The sequence below is a fragment of the Cynocephalus volans genome, chromosome 10 (genome assembly GCF_027409185.1).
Source record: "Cynocephalus volans isolate mCynVol1 chromosome 10, mCynVol1.pri, whole genome shotgun sequence".
Classification (NCBI taxonomy): Eukaryota; Metazoa; Chordata; class Mammalia; order Dermoptera; family Cynocephalidae; genus Cynocephalus; species Cynocephalus volans.
The window spans coordinates 94329094-94355760 of record NC_084469.1 but is presented as its reverse complement, the minus strand read 5'-3'; the positions used below and the strand labels follow the sequence as shown (position 1 = coordinate 94355760).

At 61.2% G+C, this 26667-nt stretch overlaps 1 protein-coding gene across 2 annotated transcripts; it reads right to left on the bottom strand.

Moving 5' to 3' along the window:
- Positions 1-6197: 6197 nt before the first annotated feature.
- MKNK2 (MAPK interacting serine/threonine kinase 2) lies at positions 6198-19863 on the bottom strand. 2 transcript variants are annotated; one of them, XM_063109319.1, is made up of 14 exons: positions 19707-19863; positions 19432-19566; positions 15080-15167; positions 14836-14937; positions 14656-14753; positions 12352-12431; positions 11991-12064; positions 11618-11722; positions 11446-11501; positions 11204-11353; positions 10717-10911; positions 9817-9981; positions 9058-9101; positions 6198-8674 (listed from the first exon to the last, which is right to left on the bottom strand). In XM_063109319.1, exons 2-14 carry the CDS (start codon positions 19480-19482, stop codon positions 8431-8433), a joined length of 1452 nt encoding a protein of 483 aa, XP_062965389.1. In that variant the 5' UTR covers positions 19483-19566; positions 19707-19863; the 3' UTR covers positions 6198-8430. The 2 variants fall into 2 exon arrangements, with proteins under 2 accessions (XP_062965389.1, XP_062965390.1); XM_063109320.1 differs by having other exon boundaries at positions 11258-11353.
- Positions 19864-26667: the final 6804 nt, after the last annotated feature.

Below are 26667 nucleotides of genomic sequence, written 5' to 3'. Positions count from 1 at the left end.
AGATTGCATCAATGTGACATTGTGGTAATGACATTGTAGCAAAGTCTTGCAAAATGTTACCATTCAGGGAAATGAGGCAAAGTGTTATTTCTCACAACTGCATGTGTCTACAATTGCCACAGCAATGACAAAATACCATTGTATTGATAAATGAGGGTTTTGGTGTCCCCTCCCCACCTTAAATTTTGCCAGGTGCCAGCCCCCAGTGAAGGGCTGAAGTCATGGACCAGGGCCTCGGCAGGGATGAGTCAACTTGACCGATCATCCCAGGTCAGGAGGGACCAGGGCTGGAACCCATAACCTTTATGCGGCCTCCAGCACCTGCAGGGTGGGGGGGACACTTTTAACGTGCAGCTAAAACACTGACAACACAACACGGCCTCGTTTGCCTGTTTGGGAATCTGACTGTTCCAGGGACCCACTAAGCCCATATGGGATGCTGTCCTCAAGGGTCTTCGGAATGCGCATCCTGAGACCCTGAGCCAAGAGTGGGGATGTAGGCAGGTCCCCTTCCTCACTCTATTGGTGTCCAAGCCTTCTGCCATCTCACAAAAGGTGCTCACGAGAGGGAAACGGAGGAAGCAGAGAGAGCTGTGGCTCTCACATTCCACATGGGGAAACTGAGTCTTGGTGGGGGAGGGCCGGAAATGGATGTAACAGCAACCCCACAGCATCTTCCCCAGGCTGCCCACAAACCCCAAGCCCTACGTGGCGAGGAGGGAATTGGCTACTTGATGGCAGGAACAGAGGTAGCCCGGGGCAGAATAGCTGGGGCCGGGCCACCCCACAGGGCAGAGCAGACTCGAACCCAGGGCACCAGCTCCCCTGCTCATCCAAATCCGAGCTGTGGGCAAGGTGGGTCGAGCGCACCCCCAGCCCCATCCGGCACCCCTGGCCAGTGCATCGGGCCCCTCTAGCGGTCACCCAGGCTCACCCCATCCTGGCTTTGACCACCGAGGCAGGTCGTTCCTCGCGTCTGCTGTGATTCCCTCAGTGTCCCCACGAAACCCGTTTCTCCTACTTCAGGACGGGCCACGGGGCTTCCTTTGGAGACGGGACAATTAAAGGAAAACATGGGATGACCCATAGCAAGGGCTTAGCGTGATAGTGACACTGACGGGAAGAAAACTTGCACGGAAGACACGGTGCTGGCTCCTCCCACCCCTCGGGTGATAGTGCATTCCTCATGCATTTATTGAGCGCTGACTGTGTACGAGACCCTGCATGGACTTGGCCCTGTGGCCCCTTTAATTTTTACTGAGGTGAAATTCACATAACATCATTCACCATGTGTGTGCGTGTGCGTGCGCGTGCGCGCGCGTGTGCACGTGTGTCTGTGCGTGCGCGTGTGCGTGTCTGTGCGTGTGTGCACGCGCGTGTTTTCCGAGCGTCTGGCCTGCACAGGGATCTGAACCCGTGACCTTGGCGGGACAAGGCTGTGCTCTAACCAGCTGAGCTAACCGGCCGGCCCTGTCTTTGTTTCTCTTGGCAGCTGGCCTGGCACAGGGGCCCAATGAACAATACAGTGGCATTTAGCACATTCACAATACTGTGTCACTATCACCTCTACTAGTTCTAGGACATTCTCATCAGCCCAATAGGCAGCCTTGTCCCCATCAGCTGTCACTCCCATCCCGTCCCCCAGCCCTGGCAACCACAAATCCACTTCCCGTCTCTGTGGATTGGCCTGTTCTGGACATTTCATGTAAATGAAATCACACACTGTGTGGTCTTTTGTGTCTGGTGTCTGTCTTTTATTTTTATTTATTTATCTATTTATTTTTGGCGGCCGACCCATACAGGAATTGAACCCTGGACCTTGGTGGTATTAGCACCACGCTCTAACTGAGCTAATCAGCCAGCCTCTTCGCTTTCTTTTTAAAATAAAATGTATTTTATTTAAAAACAGTTTTAGGGTTACAGAAAAATTGTGAAGATCACACACAGAGTGTCCATGCACCTCGCCCCCAGTTTCCCTATTATTAGCGTGGTGCATTAGCACGTCCTGCCGTCTTTCCAAAGGACTCCCTACATGACAGAGAAGTGAAGATGTGATTTCAAGGGGGCAGGATCTGATGTGCACACGCCCCTTACCCATCTGGGACACGTAGGCGGCCCCGGACACCGCGCGCGAGTGAGTGGCTGCACCCCAGAGCTGGAGACTGGATCCGGGAAGCTGGGAGTGGCCGCGGCCACACGGCCTGGGAAAGCCTTCCCGCCCCTCTAGCTCCAGGACTTTCCTGCCACTCGAGCAGAACAGAGACGCGGAAGAGGGCGGGATCTGCTGGGAGGAAACCACAAAAATAAAATCTAGAGCAGCAGCTCCCGGGGACAATCTGTTCCTGGCAGGCGGCTGGGGGCAGGGAGCGGTCAGCGGCATGGCCTGGCAGGGCCAGGCGGGGCTTGGTGCCACCTGGGACGCAGTGACTTGGCATGTGGCACTCCACACACCCCTACACACATGCCATGCTGGGCAAGGGACGCAGGCCAGGGAGCCCTGATGGCCAGGAGAATGGGAGCTGGGCAGAGCCGAGCTGCTCTTTCCGGAGTGTTCATTCATTCATTCATTCATTCAATCATTCATTCGGTCTCTGTTGAGTGAATCCTACGTGTGAGGTCACGTGCTAGGCCAAAGAAATAGAGCGTTGAGCTCAGTCGGCCACGTGCCCTCTGCCTCAGGGTTTGGTAGATGAGTAACCGGAGAGCGAGGGATAGTCCCAGACGGCCACGTGGGCTGGAACAGAGGCCCGAGCCCCTAGGGAGACCTGAGAGTGTCATCCCTGAACTAAGCGCTGAAGGATGAGGAGGAGAGAGCAGGTGCAGGGCAGGTGGGGAGGGCGAGGTCTGGGTGGAGGCAACAACAAAGGCCAGGCAGGCGTCTGGAAAGATCTCTGGCCTCAGGAATTGACAGGACAGTGGAGTTTGCGGGGTGGGCTTGAGCCCTGGGCACTCGCCAGAGCGCAGGAGCCTGTAAGCCCAGTGGGGGCGTCTTGTCTTGTGTCTGTGTGCAGTGGGCAGCCATGGGAGGTGTTAGAGCAGGAGAGGGACATGGTTGGTTTTAAGTCATTAGGAGAAGGGAGGAATGGAGTCTGGTGGCCCTACCCTGGGGTCGCGGTGGTGGTGGGGACAGAGAGAGGAGGCTGATTTTGAGAGGGAGACTTGGGAGGGCAAGTCGGGAGGGTATGAGGGCGATAGAAAAGGAGACGACAGAGGAGACCACAGCTGGGGAGAGGAGAGAGGCTTCCAGGTTGGGGCGAGGGACGGGGCAAGGGTGCGGAGCCATCCAGGGGCACCAAAGAGCCTGGGGGAGGCAAAGGAGGTGTGACCTCTGGGAGGGATTCTGCAGATCTCTGCTGTCCAGGGCAGGTGCCTGGCCCAGCCCTGAGGCCATCTGGTCCAGCCCTTGGTTCTCCAGATAGGGAAACTGAGGCTGGGCATGGCCAGGCTTCGCCCTGCTGGCCCCGTGACTCCTCCAGAGGGACTGGTGACTACATGCCCCTGGTCTCGATTTCCAGATTGTGCTTTGGGGTGCAGGATATGCTGGCTGAGGGTCCTGGAATCCCTTCCCCTCGACTCTCCCCACAGCACATTGATCTTGAGGCCAGTTCAGACTGTGAAGTGGCCACGAGACACTCTCCAGGGGGTGATAGACCCCCTGGCCTGATGCCTGGACAGTTCTCCACCTCCCCCCGGCAGGTCGGCCCTCCAGTGCTCGGGGCCGCTCCTAGGGCATGGCCGGGATCTTTACTCTGCCTGGGTCTCTCTCTCTCTCTTTTTTTTTTTTTTTTTTTAAAAGATGACCGGTAAGGGGATCTCAACCCTTGGCTTGGTGTTGTCAGCACCACGCTCAGCCAGTGAGCTAACCAGCCATCCCTATATGGGATCCGAACCCGGGGCCTTGGTGTTATCAGCACCGCACTCTACCGAGTGAGCCACGGGCCGGCCCTGCCTGAGTCTCTCTGACTGCCTTCCTCCTCCACACCGCTGGGGGCTGGAGCCCACCGCCCAGGCCACAGGTGCAGAACAGTCTGGAATGTGCCCCCTTGAGGCATATCAACATCTCTATGTGGCGGGTACTATTATGCCCACACACCCATTTTACAGATGAGGAAACTGAGGCTGGTCTGGGCCTCTAGCACCACAAGTGCACCTCACCTAGTCCAGGGCGCAGGAAAATCTGCCCCAGGGGGGTCTAGTGCCTATGCTTTGCCAGGAGGGCCTGTCTGGAGCTGTACTGTCCAGGGCAGGGGACAGAGGTGGCCCGGTTCCATCTGTCCACTGGGTCATCAGATGCTCTCTGTTTTCCAGAGCCATCTGTGGAAGTACCCATCCCCCTTCCAGGTGACCAGTGATGTCCACTTCACACAGAGGGCACTCCCGGTCACCTTCCTCCCTCCCATCTCGACCTCTGCCCTCCAACATGGGCGGCCTCTTGGCGTCTCCCCAGAATTTACCATCACCCTGAACGTGGGCGTCCCCTTCAACACAGGTGCGTCCAACTCAGCGTAGCCCAAACTGAGCTCAAGATCCATCTGCCCCTGAACTTGAGCTGGTGCACACAAAACACGAACAGGAAGGTTCACAGCAGCACAGTTCACAGAGGCCGAGGAGGTTGGTCTCGCTCTCTGCTCCTCTGCCATTTCTGTCACGTGAGACCCCTGGGTCATTGTTGCCACCACTGAGACCCTCACCAGGTGTGTTCCCTAGACTTTGGACTTCCTGGTCTCAGACACTATAAGCAATAAATTTTGTTTTCTTTATAAATCACCCAGTTTCAAGTATTTTGTTACAAGCAACAGAAATGGGCTAATACAATGGCCAAAAACTGCGTAAGACCCAAGTGTCCACTCATTGATGAATGACAAACAGCGTGGCCTGTCCGCACACTGGAATGTCACTCAGTCTGGGAAAGGAGCGAGGCTCTGACACACGCTACCACGTGGAAGGACCTTGAACACGTCATGTATAGTGACAGACGCCAGACACAAAAGGCCACACAGTGTGTGACTCCATTTATATGAAATGTCCAGAACAGGCCCATCCACAGAGACAGAAAGTGGGTTCGTGGTTGCCGGGGCTGGGGGAGGGGGTGGAGAGTGACAGCTGATGGGGACGGGTTTCCTTTTGGGGTGATGGAATGTTGTAGAATTACACAGAGGTGATGGCTGCACGACTCTGTGAATGTACTAAAAGCCACTGAGTTGTAGCCTTTACGCGGGTGCGGTAAATGGCACATGAATAAAGCTGTCATCTAAAAAAGTGAGAAGCCGCATGGGCTCCCCGTTTGCCTTTGGGGCTCAGTCCCCCCAAGGTGGCTGGGCGTCTACCCCACACCGGGCTCGTGCTCAGCGCTCCTGCCCACAGCCCCCCAGGCTCCTGGGGCCTGACCCTGGGTCTCTCAGCCCGAGGGCTGCTCTCTGGCCTCTTGCTCCCTCCAGGCCCCGCGTTGGCAACACCATCGGTTTCTTCACCTCGTGGCCTGGTCCTGCTCCTCGCTACCTGCTTGTAACCTCACCTGGCTGCTCTCAGACCCCGCTGGCTGGAGCCGGGAACGTAGGCACAAGGCGCTCACATGGAGATGCGATCCCAGCCCAGGCTGACGTCCTGAGACACTGGGTCTCCTGAACCTCCTTCAGCTCCTGCCTCCAGGAAGCCCTCCGTGATCTGTTCCCAACCCCAGGGTCTGAAGTCAGCCCTTGGCCATCCAGCTCCTCTTGTCTGTCCCCAGCCCCAGCACACAGGCTTGTACCCAGCGAGAACTTCATTATGGCCGGGAGGGTGGACCCCAGAGAAGGCAGGGCTGGCCCTGGGGAAAAGATTTGGATCAGTGGGGCTTGTGAGGTCACATGGTCGATAGGTGGCTGCAACGTCCCCCACCCTCTTCCACAAGGAGGTGGTGCCCCTTCCCCTGCCATTGAGCCGAGCAGGCCTCACGCGGGGTCACAGGATGTGGCGGAGGTGGCACCGCCTGAGGCAGGTGAATCCAGTCGCTCCCAATTTGGTCCCACGGTTGCTTGCTGTGCAGAGCCGCTCTGGCCCTGACCGAGGAGTCCCCTGCCTTCTGCCTTCCCAGCTGAGGGTCCTGGAGGGGACACAGAATGACCCCATCGCACCCCTCCCCAACTATTGACCCGCAGCATCACAGGGAATGACACCGTCATTTCACGCGCCAGGAAACCAGGATGTGGGCACACATGGCGGGTTTTTATGACTTTTATTAAATCCTTACAAAACAATACAAAATTCCGGCTTTGACGGTTGGTGTAAAGGAAACTCTTGAGCTCTACCAGTTCACCTGGGTTAACGGAGTTAAAGTGCTTGGCTGTTTTACCCCCACGTTAAAAAAATTTTTTTTTAAAAAAAACAATCCTCTCGCGGGTGCACAGCCGTCCCCGCCAGCGCCGGGAGCTGGCCCGGGGCCCGGCCGCCCCAGGGTGGCGCACGCTTCACAGTAATGGTTCTGACCAGGCTCCAGGTCCCAGCGGTGACGCCATGGGGCGAGGGGGAGGAGAGGGAGGGACTGTCCCACCTTCAAGAAAGGAAAAAAACAAAGCTGCTCAGCTTTCCAGATAAAAGGGCCATTGGCTCTTGCAGCGGGCAAAGGTCCATTTGTTCGTTCTTTCATACAAAAAAGGCAAAAAATCCCCAGTTGCAAAATGGAGAATCACTGATGGGTGAGAAATGATGGGGGGTCTTTGGAAAGGCCAGTCCACAGATGCAGGTGGGCGGAAGGGGGAGGGCGCGTCACTCCCACCGGCCACCAGAGATCGTGACAATCAGATGAGACGGGGTGGGGGAAGGGAGCTAGGCCGACGGTGTCTGAGCCCCCCACTCACGAGGCCCCGCCCACATTCAAGTATTCTTCAAAATCGGGGAAGTCAACTGATGTTTTTTTAAAAGAAACTAAACACGACAAGCAATCCTGACCATAGATTTCGAGGCCCGGGGCTGCCCCAGCCCAGTCATGGGAGACACCTGAGCAGACCCTGGGACTGGGCCATCCCGGCCTGTGTGCAGGGGACTTGGCCAGAAGGGGTGGAAGACAACACCCCAGTGGCCGCCCCGACCAGCACAGCCACGTGTATTGCATAGTATTTCACCCCGAGGGAGCCCCAGCCTCTCCCAACCCCTAGCGGGCAGGTTGACTCGGGCACTGGGTCGGAGCACAGGGAAGGGGCCTCCCTGGCCATTCCTGGGAGCCCACAGGGAGGCCAAGGCCTGGCAGCTGTGGCCGTTTTCCTTAAGATGGGGAGGCCAAAAACACTGCCCTTGGGGGCACGGAGTATGCCATGGGACCCCCTGGGTCTGGCCCCAGCCCTGGGAATGGGAAGGAGACTGACAGCTTCCATGCCAGACCCGAGGGGTGACGTGGGGCAGGACGTGGCCATGGTCAGACTGAGCCCTGAGAAGGGGCACTCGAGTGCCCTGGGGGGTGTCTTCGGGACCCCCCATATTGGCTGACGGGCGCCTGTCCAGCCCCTCCCACGCACCTTGGTGGAAACAGCTGTGCGCAGGGCCAGGTGGCAAACACCCGGCTCCTGCCTCAGTCCCCGGTGGGGTGCGGAGGGGGTAGTGGGTGTGTCCCCATGCCAGCTGCAGTTTAAGGTCAAGGCCAGAGACCCAGTCTGGCCATCAGGGGTCTGGACAGACAGGCCTCAGAGGAAGCCCCGATTGTCAACTCTCACGGGGACATAGCGGACAGGTGTGGGTGGAGAATGGATGTGGGTAGGGGTAACTGGTGGGTGGGCCGCCGTCCACCCTGCCGGTCCGCACTTCCCTCCGGAGACAGGGAGCCCCCGGCCCCGACCAAGCCATCAGAGGCGCTCTCGGGGTGAGGGTCAAAGAAGCCACTGTTCCATCGACGGGAGGAGAGGCAGAGAGCCTGTCCCTGAAAATGCTGCGGGCTGGGGAAGGGGGACAGGGGGCGGGGGTCCTGTGCTCCCTCCAGCTCTGGAAGACAGCAAACTGGCTGGAAGCCAACTCTCCTGAGTCACGAGTGCAAGCGATCCAGGGGGAGGAGGCGGCAGGCAGGTGACCTGGGGGGTGGGGGGACACGCGAGACCTTCACAGTGCAGGCCAGCATGGGGGGTGGGCGCGGCACGGGGGGGCAGCCAACCCAGCCAGGCGCGCCCCCCCACTTTCCTCCCCAGGAGCTTGTTTTGCTTTTAACACCATTAAAAGGAAAAAAGTAGAGGGAGGAGAAAAAAAAAAAACCCTCAAAAATAGGGGTGGGGAGAGAAATAGGGAAAAAAAACCCAACAGCAAAAACCTATTAAAAAAAACCACCCCCAGCCGAGCTTAACGCCTGGGAATCCAGCCAGAGGGGAGCGCAGCCCGCTGGCCACGGCTGGTAATAGCTTAAGAAAACTTTTAGATTTGATGGGGGAAGGGGCAACTTATGTACAGAGAGAGGGCGGGAGGAAGGGCGGGTCACGCGTGGTCTCCCACGAGGACCACGGGGGCCGCCGACAGGCTGGCTCTCTGCCGCCGCTGGGCCAGCTTGGACTCGGAGGGCGGGGACAGCTGCAGGCAGCGTGAGGTAGCTCGGATGACCACGGGTGGGCCCTGCCCTGCGGCCGCCTCCTCGGCCGCGTCCTCCTCGCGCTGGGCCAACTGCCGGTTCATGGCGATGGCCTCGGCCGCAAAGGATGTGAGGTCTTTGGCACAGCTGTTCCTGGGGATGGGGTGGGGGACGGTCACTGGGGCTGCACCCCTCCCTGCTTGCCTCGGGGGACCCCTGGGGTCTGCCCTGGTTGGAGGGGCTGCAGGCCCCCTCCCCAACCCTACCCTTGGGGCCTCCCAGGGCACCAGGACCCCAGCTGGGAGCTCTATCAGGTCGCTAGTACAAGGACATCCAAGTATACGAATGGCTTTTCCCCACTAAACAAGGTTCTTTGGGTATTATTTTATTTATTTACTTATTGGTGGCTGGCCGGTGAGGGGATCCGAATGCCTGACTCTGGTGTTATAACACTGTGCTCTAACCAACTGAGCTAAGTGGCCAGCTCTGGTCTCATTAAAACACCTCGATACTTAACCCCCCTGCACAGGCCTCACCTCTGCAGGACCATGGGCGTGGGCAGGATGTTCTCTGGGGCACACTGCAGAGAGACAGAAGAGGCCAGAGCTGGAGGGCAGACTGTCACCCACCCTGAGGGGCCCCTACACGCTCTGGTATCACCAAGGTTTAACAGGGTGCCTGGCCTCTGAAATCCCTGAGTCCACCCCCCAGCTCCTCTCTCTTCTCAACGCACAGGTCTCCGATGCTCTGAGAAGGGGTCTGGAGTCCTCCTGCCTGTGGAACTCCAAGGGACTCCACCTTCCATTTTCAGTAAAGCCCACTGCTCTGCTAGTAGTAGTCCCATCCCCCGGGGTGGTAGCTCAGCTCAGATGACCCCTGGCCAGGAGAAATGCCCCACTCATCCCGGATCCAAGGCCAAGCATGGGGCAGGGCAGGGGTGGAGACAGGACCCTGGACTTAGAGCAGGTTGCCAGGATCTACCCTGGCTGGGCTTGCCACACCAGGCAGATTCCCTGAGCAACTGCTCCTGCCAGACCCCTGCCTGGCCAACACATGCTGGCAGTAGGCAGGGGGATCTCAGCTGCACCCCTCCACTTGGGCATGTGCCTTGACACAGGAAACCCCAGTGGAAACTGGTGACTGACCCTCAGACCCTAATACATCTTGGGGACTCCATGCTGGATCCTTCTGGGTTCTCATATTCTTGCTGTGAACTGCACCCACCCACTGGAGAAAGCTAGAGCTCAGGAGAGGTGGGTGGTCCTCTCCCCGCCCTCCCTGGGGCCCACGCTCACCCCCTGCACCCAGGGGTGCTGCAGGACTTGGGCAGCACTCAGCCTCTGCTTGGCGTCGCGGACAAGTAGCTTGGAGATGAGGTCTTTGGCGGCACAGGAGATGTGGGCCCAGTCCTTGTCGGGGAACTCGTACTTACCCTCCTGGATGCTCTCAAACAGCATGTTCTGGGGGGAGGACACACAGGGGTCAGCTGCAGCAGGCAGGGCCAGGGCCCAGTCCTCTGTTACCTGGGTGGGCAAAGCTGGGCCACATGGAGGGGGCCTTGACGTGCCCAAGGACCTGACTTGCAGCTCCACTAGGGACCCCAGACCCACCAACGTCCAAGGATGCTGGACAGCCCATTGGGATGGAAAGAGGTCTGGAGGGGAGGACCCAAGGTCCTGAGAGCAGCTGACAGGGCCGGAGGCTGGGGGGAAAGGTGAGAGGGACAAGAGTCTGGAGGTGGCTGGGACGCCAGACCGGTAGAGCTGACTCTGGGGGGGCTTGGGTTTAATTTACAAAGAGGCCTGGGTATGGGGGGATCTGACTCCAGGGAACCGAGTCGCAAATGCTGAACTCTGAATCACAGGCTCAAGACCAAAGCTCGATCACCCCAAAATACAGACGTCGCCCAGCCTCTCAGCTCCCTGACCCTGTCTGCTTTCTTCCTTGGACCGAGAAACCCCAAGAGCTTTTAGGAACCACAGACGGATGGGCCAGCACTGCCCTGTAGTTGCCATCGATGACTGGCAGTCAGGGTTCAGGTTCCCAGGGTGCACAGGGCCGGCCCCAAGAGAAAATGGGGTGCGCAGGGCCAGGCCCGGGAGGGGAGGGGGCGCGCAGGGCCGGCCCGGGAGGGGAGGGGAGGGGGGGGCATGGCCGGCCCGGGAGGGGAGGGGTGCGCAGCCGGCCCCTCGCACCTGGCAGGCGGGGCAGGCCTCGCCGCGGTCCCAGCCGCAGTCGCTGCCGCAGTGGCCCACGAAGGGCGGGTAGCCGCTGAGCAGGATGTAGAGAATGACGCCCAGGCTCCACAGGTCGCAGCGCTTGTCGTAGATGCTGGCCTCCTCGCTGAACGCCTCCACCACCTCAGGAGCCATGTACTCGGCCGAGCCGCACTGCGGGAGGGGGCGGGGCCGCCTCGTCACGTGGGCGCCCAAACCCGCCCCGCCCCTGTCGCCCCTGACCGCGACCCCGCCCCTGCCCGCCCTGCTCAGCCAATCAGAGGCAGCCCACCCCGCCCAATCAGCAGGTGCTGGAAGCCCCCCAAGCTTCCCGCCCCCTGCTCCATCCGGCCAATCAGCGACAAGAGCCGGAGCCCGCCCTGTGTAACTGCGGCCCCGCCCCGCCAACCAGAGGCTGTTGCTAAGCGGAAGCTCGAGCTCTGCGGCCCCGGCACCGCGACGTTACTTGAGCGGAGCCGCAGCCCCCGGCCTCCGGGCGCCCCGGAGCCGCAGGCCTCACCGGCGTGAGCAGCTCCGGGGTGGAGATAGGGGAGCAGTCCCCGTTGAGTTTGATGCCGCTGCCCAGGTCGAAGTCGCAGATTTTCACGGGGGAGATCTGGAGGGGTTGGAGGGGCTGTGAGCCCTGGGGGTCCCGGCCCTGCCCGCGCGCCCGCCCATAGGGGCGGCACTGGGTGGGGTCCTCCTCACCTGGTTGGGGTGCTCACACAGGATGTTTTCCGGCTTGAGGTCCCTGTGCGCAATACCTGGGGGAGAAGCCAGCAGAACCACGAACGGGGTTAGGGGTGGGGGACGTCCTCCCGGAACCCCGAACCCCAGGACCCTGCGGGCTGGTCGGCAAGCGGCCGGCCCCACCGCCCACCTTTGTTGTGCAGGAAGTCCAGGGCGCTGGCCACGTCCTGCACCACCACGCTGGCCTCCAGCTCGTTAAAGTGCCGCCGCCTGTGTATGTGGCTCAGGATGGAGCCTGGGGTGAGGCCATGGCGGAGAGAGAGAACACATGGGGTCACCTCCGGGGTCCCCGGGCCAACGTCCAGGGCCCACCTCCACTCTGTCTTCCTGGGCCCAAAGTCCTCAGCCTGAAGCACCAAATGGGCAGGAAGCTGGGACCCCAAAAGCCCCTGCCCATGCCTAGGCCCCTCTGAAAGATCCTTCCTGAGCCACCATCCCTTAAGGACCTAGCTGGAAATGTCTCCCAGCTCCCTCCCTCCCCTAAACCAGGAGCCCCAACATACCACCACGCATCTTCTCAAACACCAGGTAGAAGCGGTCCTCCTCTTCGAAGAACTCAATCAACTCTAGAACGTTCCTGGGGTCGGGATGGGGGACAGGAAAGGAGCTGAGGCTTCCTGAGGCCCCTGTGCGCCCACTGCCCAGCCTAGGAGAGGCCTGCCCTCGCTCTGCCCAAGTGAGGCTGGGACTGGGGCCCAGGCCTGCTTCCCCTTCCCTCCTGGGCCCACCCACAGTGCCGAGAACAGGGCCTGGTAAACAGTGGGTGCTCAGTAACTGCTTGATGGAGTGATGGGGCACTCAGGCCCATTCATCCACTGAAGATGGCTCGGGGCCCAGTGCTGTGGTGAGGGCAAATCACCTCACCTGTGTCCCTGGCACTGATACAGCATCTCCACCTCCCGGAAAACCCTGCTCCGAATGTGGCCTGGCTGCTTCTCAATGATCTGAAACGGGCGGGAGGGACAACAGCACCCGGGTCAGCCGGATCCTCCGTAGCCAGAGAGGGGCAGGCGAGCCCCCGCCAGAAACTTCCCCTGCACCAGGCCTGCAAGTCCAGCATTAGAGCTTAGACCTTTAAGCTCTAGAAAGCAGAGCTCTCCTATGGGGCCCCGGAGTTTGCTGGAAGTCAGAACTGTGGAGTCAGCACAGGCGGGGGCAACACGTTCCCCCAGCAAACAGCAGCAGGGGAAGGGTGACATGGGATGGGAAAGGCAGACAGAAAAAAAGCCGGCAGGTTAGCTCCCACCTCTGACCCCTCAGGGGCACATCTGGGGCTTCTGCGAAATACTCCTACAGGGTCCCTCAGACCGAGTGGCCATCCCTCCCTGACCAGGAGACAGGCCAGCCACATTCTTTGTTCCTATAGGACCAGCTGCCACATGACCTGCAGAGCTAGGGAGGCCTTAGGGCACCTGGCTACCAGCCCTGCCTCCCTGGCTCCATGCCGGCCTGGGGAGATGCCTCCTTGGCACCCTGAGCCTGGGTCTGTTTCTGGTCAGCCCTGATTGTCCACCTGACCACCAATGGGCCCAGTGTCTCAGAGCCCCAGGAAACCAGCCTGCACCTCTGCCCCTGACAGCTCTAAGGATCAGAGGGTTCCACCCCTTCCAGTTGCCCCCCAGCCTTCACTTGCAGACAAATGGGGTCGCAGGGTGCCTGCCAGCTCTCTCCAGACGCTGCTGGGATCCTATTCCCAGGTTGGACACTCTGGTCCCTTTCCCACTGGGCAGGTGGATGGCCGGGTGGCCTGGGTGACCACCCATGCCCAGGGTTGTGCCCAACACAGCTGCCTGGTGGTGGCGGTGGGGGGCATGGTATGTCCCACCCTTGAGACCCTGGTTGCCACCTATGCACTGTCCCACATGTCCTGTGACAAAGACACCTCTCCCAGTAAGGGGTGGGAGAACGATCAGATTCTGGGGTCTCTTGAACCATCACCACCACCCACCCAAGCCACAGCTAAAAGCAGAGCTCCAGTGGGCACTCTAAACAGTTCTGGATTAATCCAAACCCCATCCTGTCCCTTGGGAAGACAGCTAGGGCCTGCATCTCCCAAGGAGCGGACAGTTCCTCCTGGCAGTGGACTGGCCTTCTCTGAGGTCTGTGCTGGAGGTCTTCACCCAGCCAGGCAACCCCAAAGCGGTCTCTCCAGCCACAGGCACTCAAACCACCTGAGGGCAGAGGCCCCAAGTTGCTGTATCCACAGGATAAGACAACCTCCCTCAAACCCACGTGCACGAGCCCTGTCTGAACCTCAGTTTCTCTGTCAAGCCACGACAGGAAGCAAGGCTATTAGTAGAAAAGGACACAGAAGGATTTATGTTGTGCAGTGTCCATTTCTCCCACCCCATTGCCCAGGGGCAGGGACCACAGTGGCCTTTGTCACCACCTGCCACTACTGTGGCCCCAGCAGCTGGCCACCAGCCTCCCTTCACTCCTGAAAGATGAGCCTCACACCGCCCGATGAAATCAATCGGGTGATCACCTCTCCTCCTCCTCCTCCTCCGGACAACCTGAGACGAAGGTTTTCAGGGGAGGAGCCAGCAGCAGCCACCTGCGAGGCCTACAGGCTTCCCGCCAGCCCCGCTCCTAGGAGCACCTGGCCCTTGCTCCTGGGCAGCCAGCCCTCCCGTGACCCCACCCAGCCTGGGATCCTGGAAGGTCTCTTGGATCACAGGATCAAAATGCCTGGCCCTGCAAGGTCACGAGGCCATGGACAGGGTCTTGACAGGGCCCCTGCCCTCAGAGCACTCGATCACATGTAGCACTGGGAGGAAGGGGTAGACACATGGCTCTTACGGGGGTCTGCACTGGGTTTCCCCAAATGCGGAGCCCCCTCTGGGCCCCGGGTACCACGCTGCCTTTTGATCCTGATACAGCTCAAAGGCAGAGGACTGGCACGAAGGACCCACAGGCGAGCATCACCTCTGCCCCCAGCTCTTGGCAGCCACCAGGTCCCTGGCCACCTGGACTTAGGATGGGCAAAGGGCCACCCCTCATTGTCCCCTCCCGTCTGGACTCAGGGGCTCAAACCAGGACTGACCTGGATTCCCAGGGGTGGCCTGAGTCATGAGGCCCCAGGGCCATTTTTAGACACTGGGTTTCCCAGGCTGTCGCCACCCCCACCGTCTGGTGGCAGACCTCAGGGGCAGCTGGGGCAGGCCTCACCTTGACGGCATATTCCTGGTTGGTGATGAGGTTGATGCAGGTCTGCACACGGGCGTGGGCGCCTTCCCCGAGCACGTCCTCCTGCAGCTGGTAGACATCTGGGGAGCAGCGGGGGTGGGGGGTGAGCAGCACCCCGGCTGTCACCCTGCCCCTGCCACCCACGCCGCGGCCCCTGCTCACCTTCGAACCTGCCTGAGAAGCTGTCGGTGGCGCGGCCCCGCTTCTTCTTCTTGCCCCGCTTCTTGGCGTCGGGGATGTCAATGGGCTGGCTGGCGGGCATGTCTGCGCCAGGAGGGAGGTCGCCCAGCTCAGCAGCGGCACTGCCGGGCCGGCCCCACCTCCCCGCAGGGGCTGCCTGCCCAACCCTCACCCACTGCAGTGGGGGTGACTGAGGTGCCCACATCGCCCCTCCCAGGGCCCTCACCAGGGCGGGCCGTGCACTGCGAGCTGAAGTCGGGGTTCCCGTGGTGTGCCTGGTCTAGGGAGAAGGCCAGCTCGAAAGGGTTCTGCCCCTGCAGACGAGAGGAGAGGACACTGAGGCCCGCCCCTGCCAGAAGGCCCCCGACAGAGAGCGATCCACCCATATGTCCACAGTGCCAGGCGGAGGGGCAACAAATTGGGTTCACTCCTGCTCACAGCAGACACCAAATAAACCCCCGACAGGGCAGACGGTATAAACCAGGGCGACCCCAGCTTCTGGGACTCACCTCCTCTGTCCCACCCCACTCAGTGTGTGGTTTAAATGTGCGCAGCCTCCTAGGATCTCAGTAGGGCTGATGACTATGGGATTCAGAGTCTCTTGGGGGTCCATGGAATTCCCTAACCCAGGGGGTCTCACTTTGGGTGATTCTGGCCCCCCAGGGACACTGGGTGATGTATGGGGACATTTGTGGTTGTCACGACTAGGGGGTGCTCCTGGCATGGAGTGTGGGTGGAGGCCAGGGACAATGCTCAGGACCTGCAGTGCCCCGGACGGCCCTGCCACAGAGAGTGATCGATCCAGCCTCAGTTTCCACAGGGGGAGACCTTGTCTCTGCCTGACCATGAAGAACCTGACCGCTACCCCAGCCCAGGGCCCTTGGGGAAGGCCAGGCACAGGCAGATGGCTGCCTGGGCCCTGTCTCCAATGCCAGGCTGAGTCACAGTGGGGCCCAATCTGTGTCTGGTGTCTCAGTTTGCTCCTCCGCAGGATGGGGACAGCCTCACAGCTGGCTGACCTCCGGGGTGGGCCGGGACCTCAAAGGCAGCAGGGAAGTGGGAAGGTGGTGAGTCACCAGGCGGGGCTCTGGGCCGGGCAGCTGTGCCTGCTTTCCCACGGCCTCCTGGGCCATCAAAGGGCAGCTCGGCCCTGCCTGGGTGACCCTGGGCACAGCCCTTGGCCTTTCTGGGCGTCAGCTCCCCTTTGTGAAATGGGCCACCACCACCTCTCCCTGCCTCGAGCTCCCTCTCTCCCTTCCCACCTTGCCTGGTGAGTTCAGTGCCCAGTGCTGTGGGAGAGACCCCCTCTCCGCGGCCCCTGCCCCTGCTCAAGCTCAGCCTACTTCCACAACTCTGGAAGTCCCCCACCCCCTGCTCTGTGCACCCAAACCCTCCTTATCTTTTGAGGACCAGAGACCCCACCCAGCCCCATGTTCATCTGCTTTTATCCCCTCCCCTTGTGATTATCAATTTCACAAATATGGCCCTGCACCTGCTAGTGGCCAGTGGCCAGCTGGGTCACTCCCCACACCGTGCTGGGCTCATGGGAGAGGCCCCCACAGGCACACGCACGCCAGGCTCTGCCCAGACCACAGCCTGCCCTGCCCTGTCTCAGTTCCAGAGACCCCCGCAAGGGGGGGAGCCCCTCGCAAGCCCTGGTTTCCAGCTAAGAATAAGAAGCCCACCCCTCTTGGGAAGGGGCCCATGGTGGCCAGGATTCCAATTTGGGCCTGTTGAGCTCTGTGGCCTGCAGCTTGGGGGAGAGACAAAGCAATCCAGAGACCCTGACCCGGGAGGAAGGAAGCTTGAGGTCAGAGGAAACCTTACCTAGGCCCCGCATATAAGATGGTTGGAATAAATACATTTCTGCAGAATGATGTGCTCCAGGGACTGATGGCCCCTTGCATGAGGAGGTGGGCCCTTAAAGCTGGGAAACTGAGGTCCAGCCAGGTTCCTTTATGAATAAGCTCTAGTCTACGGCCATACCACCCTGAACGTGCCAGATCTCGTCTGATCTCGGAAGCTAAGCAGAGTCGGGCCTGGTTAGTACTTGGATGGGAGATAAATGACTTCTAACTTAGCTACCCCATGCTGAGCAGGCGTGGGGGGCCTGGTCCCAGCGCAGGTACTGAGTGACCTAGGCCAAGTCACTGCCCTCTCCGGTCCTCCAGACAACTGGGACCGGGATCTAACAGGAGGGTAACCCTGCCGAGAAGTGACTCCAGGAGAGCCCTAGGGAGGCCCTGAAGGGCCCAACGGCAGAAGGGGCCGGCCAGATGCCTGCAGATCGCAGGCCAGGAAACGGGTGGCCCAGACAGAGGCACATGAAGGCGGAGGTCAGAGAGCGGGAAGGCCGGGAGGGGCTGGGGCAGCGCTGGAGCAGCGCCCTCCTGGCCTTCCCGCCCACTTGCTCTGGCAGATAGTTGCTAGGAGGCCGCAGGCCTGGGGGGCACTGCAGTCAGCTCTCAGCACTGATAAGGTTCCCCATCCAGACACGCCTGGGCCCCAGGGCAGCCACCACACAAGGGGGGTGATTAGGACCAGGGGTGGATGTGAGGCTCAGGGTCAAAGGCCAGTGATGGCACTCACATGCTATCTCACCTCGGGTCAGACTGTCATCAGTGAGACAGAAGGCGGCTGCCCCCAACTTTTGGAACCTCAAAAGGGTAAAAAGACCCAAGGGGGTTGCTGGGGCCAGTTAGAGCCCCTGGCCTTACCTGGTCACTCTCTCCACATGCCTCTCAGGGCCCTGGCACAGACGGGGCGGTGCGATAAAGGTACAGATTTGCCGGTGCCAGGGTGCTAGGCACAGGCAGTGTCTGTGTCCTCATCACCTATGGGCAGGGGGACCCTGAGCACATGCCACCTGTCTCGGAAGCTTCACTTTCTCATCTTTAAATGGGGAAAATGAGCCCAGACCTGCCGGAGGATACATCTCCCTGCTGTGTTGCTGCCAGACTGGGGGGTGCGGACGGTATTTCGGGACAGACAGCCCCAACTCAAGGGTACGGCAGGGTGCAGCAGGGGTGGTGGAGGAGATCTCTGGAGTGGCCGGTCCCTGGTTACCTGGAGGGTCACCTCATCATAGAGACTCCCCACCCAGTGCCCTCCCTCCTCTCTCAGGGAATTCCACCGTCCCACTCTGGGCAGGGCTGTCCGGCTGCCTTGCAGAGGCCAGCCTGCAGTCCCGGGCAGTGTGGGCGGCTCCAGCCCAGCCCGCCCTGGGTCTGGCTGCTGGCCTCCAGTCAGTCAGCAGGCTTGGCAGGAGGTGGCTGGAACCATCCAGAAAGTTCGAGTCTGCTTTGGCTGCCTCTTTGGCCCCGAGCACTGATACAGCCCCAGGAGGGGAAAGACCACTGTGGGTGATGTCTCAGGTCCACCCCTCTCCCGCCCAGACCAGGACACACTGAGCAGCCAAGGCCGCCACTACCCTGGGGGAAAGGAAGCTGACCGCCGTGTGGGGCAGGGGTGCGGCGGCCAGCACGGGACACTGGCTGGACAGGCCTGGGAATGCTTCCCCAAACAGCCTCCGCCTGTTCCTCCCGCCCTGGTGTGCGCGCGTGTACACACACACACATGCACACTCAAGTCCTGCCTTCTCTACTGGGCAACAGGTCCCTGCCCAAGGAAGCCCAGGGAAGCCATTACATAACGCAGCCCGCGGGGTGGGGCGGGCAGGCGCTGACATCACAGCGTCCCCTGGGCCAGGCCCCCTGGGGCCCCTGCCCAGCACCTGCCCTCCCCACCCCCCACCCCCAGATGCGCTCATCTGAGACCAAGACTCAGCAGCCGCCACCGCCTGGCCGCTGCAGAAACTTCCCGCTCCGACAGGAAATGGCACTTGGGCCTGGGGTGTCTGGAAGAAGTAGGGCTGGGGGGCATTCAATCCACTGCCCCATTTCACAGGCCACCTGCGGGGGCTGGGTGCAAGGAACACCGGACCAGCCTGGGTTCCTGGAGGAAGGTCCTCACAGGCCACACAGAGGTGGGGAGGAGACTGTGCCCAGCTGACCCCTCCCCACAATGCACAACCAGCTGGGGCTTGCAGGGAACATGAAGCCCTGTCTGGGACTCCCAGAGGAAGGATCCCACAGGCCATACAGAGGTGGGGACAGGACTACAGCCTACTGACTGCCCCCCCCTCCCCGCACACATCTGGTAGGGGCTTGCAAGGGACACACAGACAGGGACTCCAACAGGCAGCGGGTTCCTGGCCCTGCCTGAGGTTCCTGGGGGAAAGACCCCAAGAGGCACAGCAGAGGACAAGGCTGTGGCCTGCTGATAGCCCCTACCCGCACACACCCGATAGGGGATTGCAAGGGACACACAGCCAGGGATCCCAACGAACGGGGTTCCCAGCCCCGCCTGGGGTCCCTGGCGGAAAGAACCCACGGGCCACAGCGGAGGGACAGGGCTGCAGCCTGCAGACCCCCCCCCATCAGCACACACACGGCTGAGTCGCCCTGCACGAGCTCCCGGTACTGATCCTGGGGACGGGCTCCGCGCCCCCCTCTCACCGCCCAGTCCGGTGGTCCAGCCCGGAGCGCCCCCTCCCCCCAAACCGACCCCGGCCCTCACCTTGAACGAACGGTGGAAGCCCTGAAGTTCGGCGGTCTTCTTCTGCACCATCTTCTGTCCGGGCCCCGCCAGCGGGGGAGGGGACGGAGGGCCCGGGGGGCGGCCCGGGGGTGGGGGGCGGCCGGGGAGCGGACCCTGCGGCCGGGAGCAGACAAAGAGAGGGCGGTGAGCGGCGGCAATCGGCCTGCCGGGGGCGGCGAGGGCTCCGCGGGCCCCGATCCCAGCGCCCGGTTCGGGGTACCCGGAGCCGCCCCGGGCCAGCGGGCCGCACTCACCGGGGTCGGGCTCGGGCCGGGGCCGCAGTACCGCCGCCACCCGACGTCTCGCAGCCCGGACCCCGCTCCGCGGACCACGCGGGGAACAGCGCCGCCGCCGCCACCGCGGACTCCTCCGCCTGGGCCGCCTGGGCCACAGCCACCTCCGCCTCCGCCGCCGCCGAGAGGAGCCAGGAGCGCCGCAGCCGCCGCCAATTTTATAGGCCTAGAGCGGCCAGGCCCCGCCCCCGACGCAGGACACGCCCTCCGTGCGCGGCGGGGGCGGAGCGTGGAAGAGCCTGGGAAGCCCAGTGCGGCTGCGCGGTCCAGACAGGGGGCGTGTCTGCGCCGGCTCGCGCGCGCCTGCGCAGTGTGGCGCGCGGGACCTCTGGAGATGGACCCCAGGGCGCATGCCGGCCGGAGGGCACGAGACGTTGTCCTCCTCTGGGATGTGCGAGGCTCGGGGACCCTGGCACCGAACCGGGTCCTGTCATCTGGCTTTACGCAAGGAAACTCCCCCGGCCTGCCGGCCAGGGCCTGGGCTACACTGACTCCTTTGGGCGATGTCCCTGCTCTAGAACCTGCCATGACTCCCTCTTGCACCTCCCCCGATGCTGGCCCCAGCTGTTTCCCTCACGAACCCCAACACGCTTCGGGGCCCAGCCGCTCCCGCCTAGTGCTGGGGGACCGGCCACCGCCATCTGCTTCCTGCCCTAGCTGGCCCACCCCTGCCCAGGCAGCAGCCACCTCTCCCAGGGAGATCCCCAAGCGTTTGCCCCGTTGCTGGCAGGGACCAGAGGAGGAGTGGGGACTGAGAGCTGTGAAGGACCCTTCCTCAGTCCTGGAAGAGAGCTTCAGGAGGAACTCGGACCCCAGACTGACCGGGAAAGAGCCCAAGGGGTGGGGGTGCCCAGAACAGGAGCTGAAGCACAATGAGCCCTGTCTGAGCTGGTCCTGCTCCCTAACCCTGCAGCACCCGGTTCCGAATCCTCACCAGGCCCCGCGCCTTGGGCACACACGGGTGTCACCACGCGGGTGGGCCGTTCCTCTTCTCTAGGCCCCAGCTTGTCCTTCCAGAAGCTTCCCACAGCTTATCCCTGCTGTCCCCCAACTGGGCCCTGAGCTCCGAGAGGCTGGAGCCCCCTGACCTGGGCTGGATGGTCCCCTTCCCCGCTGGGCAGACTCTTGTCCACTGCTCAGGGCACAGGGGCAAGGAGGCCTGGCTTCAGCTAATCCCAGGGCATTTGGAGGAGCCTACAGGGAGCTTCCCAGCCCTTGTGTAGCCCTAAGTTGTAGGGGGACAGACATCCACAAGCCCCAACACCCCCTGCCCTGTGTGTGCGCACGCGTATGTGAGTATAGACACACACGTTGGCTCCAGGTGCCTGGGGTGGGGCTGCTAGACCTGCCCGTCCAGGAGAGGCCTCAAGTCCCTCCTTGTCCTCCCCACACTCTCCTCACCTGGCCGTCCCCTCCCACCCTGGCTTCTCTGTGTGTTTGTGGTCACCAGTAGGTGTCCCGTGCAAGGGTCAGGCTTCGCTGAACCACATATGGGCTTCTGTATGGGCCACTGCACCTCCCCAGAATGTCAGCTCTATGAGAGCTCACACCCGTCCACCGCGTGTCCAGAGCCCAGAACGATATCTTTCAATATTGTTTGAAAGAAAGACGTGTTGGAGCGTGCCTCTGTGCGTGTGTGCGTGCACGTGCCTGCAGGGGTTGTGTAACTGTACGAGCTTGCCGGGGCTGCTGTAACAAAGGACCACAAAAGGGACAGCTTGAAACAACAGAAATGTACGCTTTCACAGTCCTGGAGGCCAGAAGGCTGAGATCCAGGTGTGGCAGGGCTGCGCTCCCTCTGGAGGCTCCAGGGGAGGGTCCTTCCCGCCTCTTCCAGCTCCTGGGGCTCCAGGCGTCTCTTGGCTCATGGCCATGTCCCTCCGGTCCCTGCCTATGGCTGCACACTGTTGTCCTCCCTGTATTTCGGTGTCTCCTCTTCTTACAAGGGCACTAGTCATTGCGTTAGGGCCACCCTACTCCAGTAGGAAGCCTTGGCTGTAGGTCCAGCCAAGCATGGGTACTGGGCAGTAAAACCCGGTGTGGTAGCCTGGCCGGCTGGGGCAGATCTGTTCCCAAAGCTGGAGCTGGGGCCTGTGCTGGACGCTGCTCACAGGACTGCCACCCCTTCACATGGGCTACAGGTGGGTCCCTTCAGGAGCCTTATGCTGCAGGTGGGGAAACTGAGGAAGATCAGAGATAGGAAGACAGCTCCTGGCTCTGGTATCTTTCCACTCAGGGTCTCTCCCCCTCAGCACTGTGGACATTTGGGGCTGGGTCATCCTCTGTGGTGGGGCCATCCTGGGCACTGCAGGTGCTGAGCAGCGTCCCTGGCCCTAACCCACTCCATGTCAGGAGCGCACCCCAGTCATGACAGCCACAGTGTCCCCAGACATTGCCCAGTGTCCCTTGGGGGGGCAGGGTCACCTAGACGAGATTCCTCTGCTTCCACCCACCAGGCCAGCCAAGTCCTACAACATGCCTCGAGTGTGAGGAGGTGGGGCTGTGAGTGGAGCACACTTGTGTGGGTGCTACGGCGGGACCGGGGCACACACGTGTGGATTTCTGCGCACATCCTGAGGCACACATGCATGCACGTGTGTGTCTGTCCACGGGTGCGTGGACACGCAGGTCTCCTGGAATGTACAGATAGGATCATGCGGTCAGTGCTCGTCCCGTGGAACAGGATGGGTTGGAGATCACCCTGGATGAGCACTTGGCCTGCGCTGGGGTGGGGGCAGCCACTGGTGCCCGCACTGTGCCCAGGCCTGTGTGCTGCCAGTTCTCAGCCCTGCCCTGGCCTGCTGTGGGCCAGCCGCCAGCCAGACACCCATCCTTCCTCACAGAGCTCCTGTTTGCAGGTCAAGCTCTCAGAGGCGTGGGGCACCCAGGGGCCTCTCCAGCAGAGGGGCAGTGGGCTGGGGAAGCACAGAAGCCTGGCCTGGCACCCCCTTCCCACTTCTCCCTTCGCCTCTGGGAGGGAGGCCTCAGCTGCCTGTCAGGAGAGTCCACCTGCCTGAGCCCTGGCCTGTTTCCTCTGATCTCACGCAGTGTGGCCTGGGTTGGGCCAGCCAGGGCGAAGGACGGGAGGACACAGAGCCAGTGAGCTGGATGGGTAGGGCACAGGGCGAGGATTCCCCCCAAAGGATCCTGGGGGGCCTAGGATTGCCCTGGGGGGCTGGGGACCAGCCTGAAGCCACCAGAGCAGGGAGTAGGTTCTGGGAGGCACTGGCCCCCCAAAGGAGAACAAACAGGAAAGGAGGGGGTGTCAGCACCCGGCATGGGTCAGAGCCATTCCCCGGCTCCCAGGCTCTCATCTCCCATTCCCCCTGCAGCTCAGCCCCAGCCCCGCTCCAGCACCAGCTTCACCACTAACAAAGCCCCACCTGAAAGTGCCCCCAAGCCTTCCCCGCTCTGACGTGCCCCACACACTCAGAGGGTCCCCAGATGCCCCTGTTCCCCCAGCTGCCTAGAGCTGGCCTGGCTTGGAACTAACTGTTCCCAGGTCACCCGGGGCCTAGCCAGGGGTGGGGGATGGTAGCAGTGGCCTGTGGCTTCTTTCTCTCTCCTCACCCTGCCCGGCCTCCCTCGCTAGCCTGAGGAGCCCTCCCAGGCCTGAGTCTGGGCTCTGTCATGGCTTCTTGTCCTGGGGTGTCTCAACAGGGCCAAGCCAAGCTCCTCAGGCCCAGGTGCACCTGACTAAGGCTGTGAAGGGCTGGGGTGACTGCCGGAGGGGCTGAGGCTCCTTTAAGGCAGGGCTGGGACCTGGCCCTTGAGGCCAGCGTGTCCTCCACATCCAGACTCGACCTCCTGGCTTCTCCCCTGGGTGCCCCCCTGCCGTCTCCCCACCTGGGCACCAGCAGGGGTCATTACCTGGGGACAGGTGAGAGTTGATCCTAGCAGGGCCTTGACCCCCATGAGGTCGTTTTGGGGTGCACTGGTAGCAGATCACGCTCGGGGAGGGTGACCTTCAGGGCAGGTGGGCAGGTGGGTGGGCTCCGGGGTCCTCCAAGCCCCGCAGCTCACGTTCTGGCTGAGGTGTCTCTACCAATGTCTCTGCCTCTGTCCCCTGCTTGCCGTCCCCATTGCCCCCACGTGTATCCACTGTTCTTCCAGCCTGTCTTCACACCAGAGATCTCAGCTGGTCATCTGGACGGTGCCCGACACTGTGCCCCTCTTCCCATTGGGGGACCTCCGAGCAGGTGCAGCCCAGAGCCCTGGCAGAGTGGCCTGGGGTGCTCAGAATGCTCAAGGATGAGCTCGTTCTTGCAGGGTAGACTCCGGGGGCTCCAAGCCTCTGTGCAGTCTCCACTCTTGTAGCCCCTGAGAAGCCCCTTGTCTCTGCAGGGTGATTTTTCAGCCTATGTCATATGGAGGGTGTATTAGTCCGTTTTTGTTGCTTATAACAAAGTACACTGAAATGGGTGATTTATAAAGAAAATGAAATTTATTGCTTTACGGTTTCTGAGGCTGGGAAGTCCAAAGTCCATTTGGTGGTGGCGACAGGGACCCAGGGGTCTCACATTGCAAGACGGTGGAGCAGAAAGAGAGACAGATTCTCCTCTCTCTCCTTTAAAACTTGGGGGACACAATTCAAGCTTCAGCGAGATTTGGGGGACATAATTCAATCCACTACATAGGGTCTCCCCCAACCCTCAGTGGAGGCGCCCAGGCAGGTCCTGATGAGGCAGCCCTGGGCCTCTGCTTCTGCCGCCTCCCTTGAGCCAGGGGGAGGTGGGCGGGCTGGGTTATGGCCACTCTGACCACCCCTCTTTGGGCTTGGCCAGGTGGCTGGAGCCATGGGGTCCTGTAACCCAGAGGTCAGTCTTTGGGCAGTGTCTAGGGAACTGCAGGGCAGCTCAGGGCCTCCACAACAGAGCAGATAGGGCTACCAGATTTAGCAAATAAAAATACAAGAGGCCCAATTAAATTTGTATTTCACATAAATAACTTTTCAGTGAATGCCTAAGCATAAATAAACCCTATGCTTCAGTATTTCCTAGGCATAAGCAATTATTCATTGCATATCTGAAATTCAAAGTTAGCTGGGCATCCTATATTTTAGGTGGCAACCTTACTGGGGGTGATGGTAAAGACCTTCTCCCAATAGAAAAAAGTTTGTGGGGTGTGTGTGTGAGCAGATTGGGGTGTGAATATGTGTGCCCGTGAAGGCAGGCACGCACACTTAGAGAGGCACCAAACCTGGGTCACAGTAGGGCAAACCGTGTGCATGTGTGGGCATGAGGTCTGTGCACACACCTGCCTGTGTGTGCACGCGTGCATGTAATGGGGACTGGGCACTGTGGGGCTGGTGCTGGGACCTCTGCAGTATCCTCATAAGCCTGTGCCTTTCAGGGGACATCGGGGTTCCCTCCTGATCTGCTCAGAGCCAGGCACCCAAGGCTCAGAGGGGGCTCGGGGCTGGCCCTCACACACTGAGCTGGTATGGGAGAAGTCCGGATCCCAGCACCCCAAGGCTCAGGGTCAGCACTTGGACTGGGGTGGCTGTGGGTTTGGGGGCAGGTGCAGTCAGAATCCAGGGCCCGGCCCCCACCCTCACCCCGTGTTTCCAACCTGTCCGACCCTCCAGGAACAAGAACCACAGCCCTAGGAGGGTTGCCAGATAAGTGAGGGGCATGGGACAGGGTCATCTTGGGCCCCCTGTTGGACTGGGGCCTGTGGCTGTGAGGCCACACGACAGGAACATCTGATGCAAGTGGCTGTAAGTGGCCCTTCCTGCTGGCTGACTCATGGCTCGCTCCATTCCAGAGGCTCAGCAGTCCCGGGGACGGAGCCAGGGCCCGCTGTCTGCTGGGGGCAGGAGTGGGTGTGGCCAGGAGCTTGGGGCTGCCTGGCCTGCCCTGCTGTGGCTGGGGTTAGTGCTGTACACGTCGCTCCTCCCTGAGGGTCAGTCACTAAACAGTCCCCAAGGGAGGTGTGGGGGCAGGGCCAGATGGTTGGGCAGGGCTGGTCCAGATGGTGGTAGGCCACCACCCTGCCCCAGTGACCACAGACAAGGCACTTGGCTGGTCATTCCACTTCCTCAGAAGGAGTTAGTACTCTCCCTTGGGGCCCAGTGGACACCCAGGTGGCTCTCGGGGACATTGGGGGAGACTGGTCTCACAGTCCCAGCTGACCTGCTCCTCGGCGGGGACATGGGATATTATGTAAAAGGGCCCTAGTTTGGAGGGGGAGTTTCAGGGTCCATGTGCAGATCTGGGGAGGGGCCCGGCCATGGTACCTTCCATAGCAGAAGGGACTCTGCAGATGGGATGGATTTAAGGGCCTGGAGGTAGGAGGTCATCCTGGGTTACCTGGAGGCCCAGTGTCCTCACAGGGTCCTCATAAGAGGGGGCAGGAGGGTCAGAGGCCGAGACTGGAAGACGCTGCGCTGCTGGCTTTGCAGACAGAGGAAGGGACCACGGGTCAAGGGCTGCCGGCACCTCCAGAAGCTGGGAAAGGACACGGGTCCTGCCCTGGAGCCTCCAGGAGGGACCAGCCCTGCCCACACCTTGACTTTAGCCCAGTGAGAACCGTGTGGACTAGTGACCTCCAGAGTGTGAGGGAATCACAGCAGCCACAGGAGACGCGGACAGGCCCTAACACCCGTGGCATCCTGAAGTTCCCATTTTGCAGATGGGGAAAGTGAGGCACGTCCAGCCAGGCTGGCAGGAGGCTGACCTGGGCGTCCTGGCCAGGACTCCGGAATGCCACAGGCTGAGGACAGGGAGATGTGTCCAGGGGGCGGGGGTGGCCTAGCATCCCGGGCTCCCGGGCTGCAGGTTTCTCCTGCGGACGGGGCCGGGGCAGGACCGGGGTGGACCTGCTGTGTCGCCAAATCCTCCAGCTGACTGGCTGCTCGGAGTGCGATCCGGCGCCTCTGAAATCGGTGGAACCTCTGGCCGGCCTCCCGCCCTGTCCCCAC

Bases quoted from the DNA above. Each gene is read 5' to 3' on its own strand.
- MKNK2 (XM_063109319.1), bottom strand. From the start codon at position 19,482: ATGGTGCAGAAGAAGACCGCCGAACTTCAGGGCTTCCACCGTTCGTTC. The intron at 9,102-9,816 runs GTGAGCGTGGGC...GTCTCTCTGCAG, and splicing joins AGCACCCCTGGGTGCAGGGG to TGTGCCCCAGAGAACATCCT. The intron at 8,675-9,057 runs GTGAGGCCTGTG...CCCCATCCCCAG, and splicing joins ACGCCCATGGTCCTGCAGAG to GAACAGCTGTGCCAAAGACC.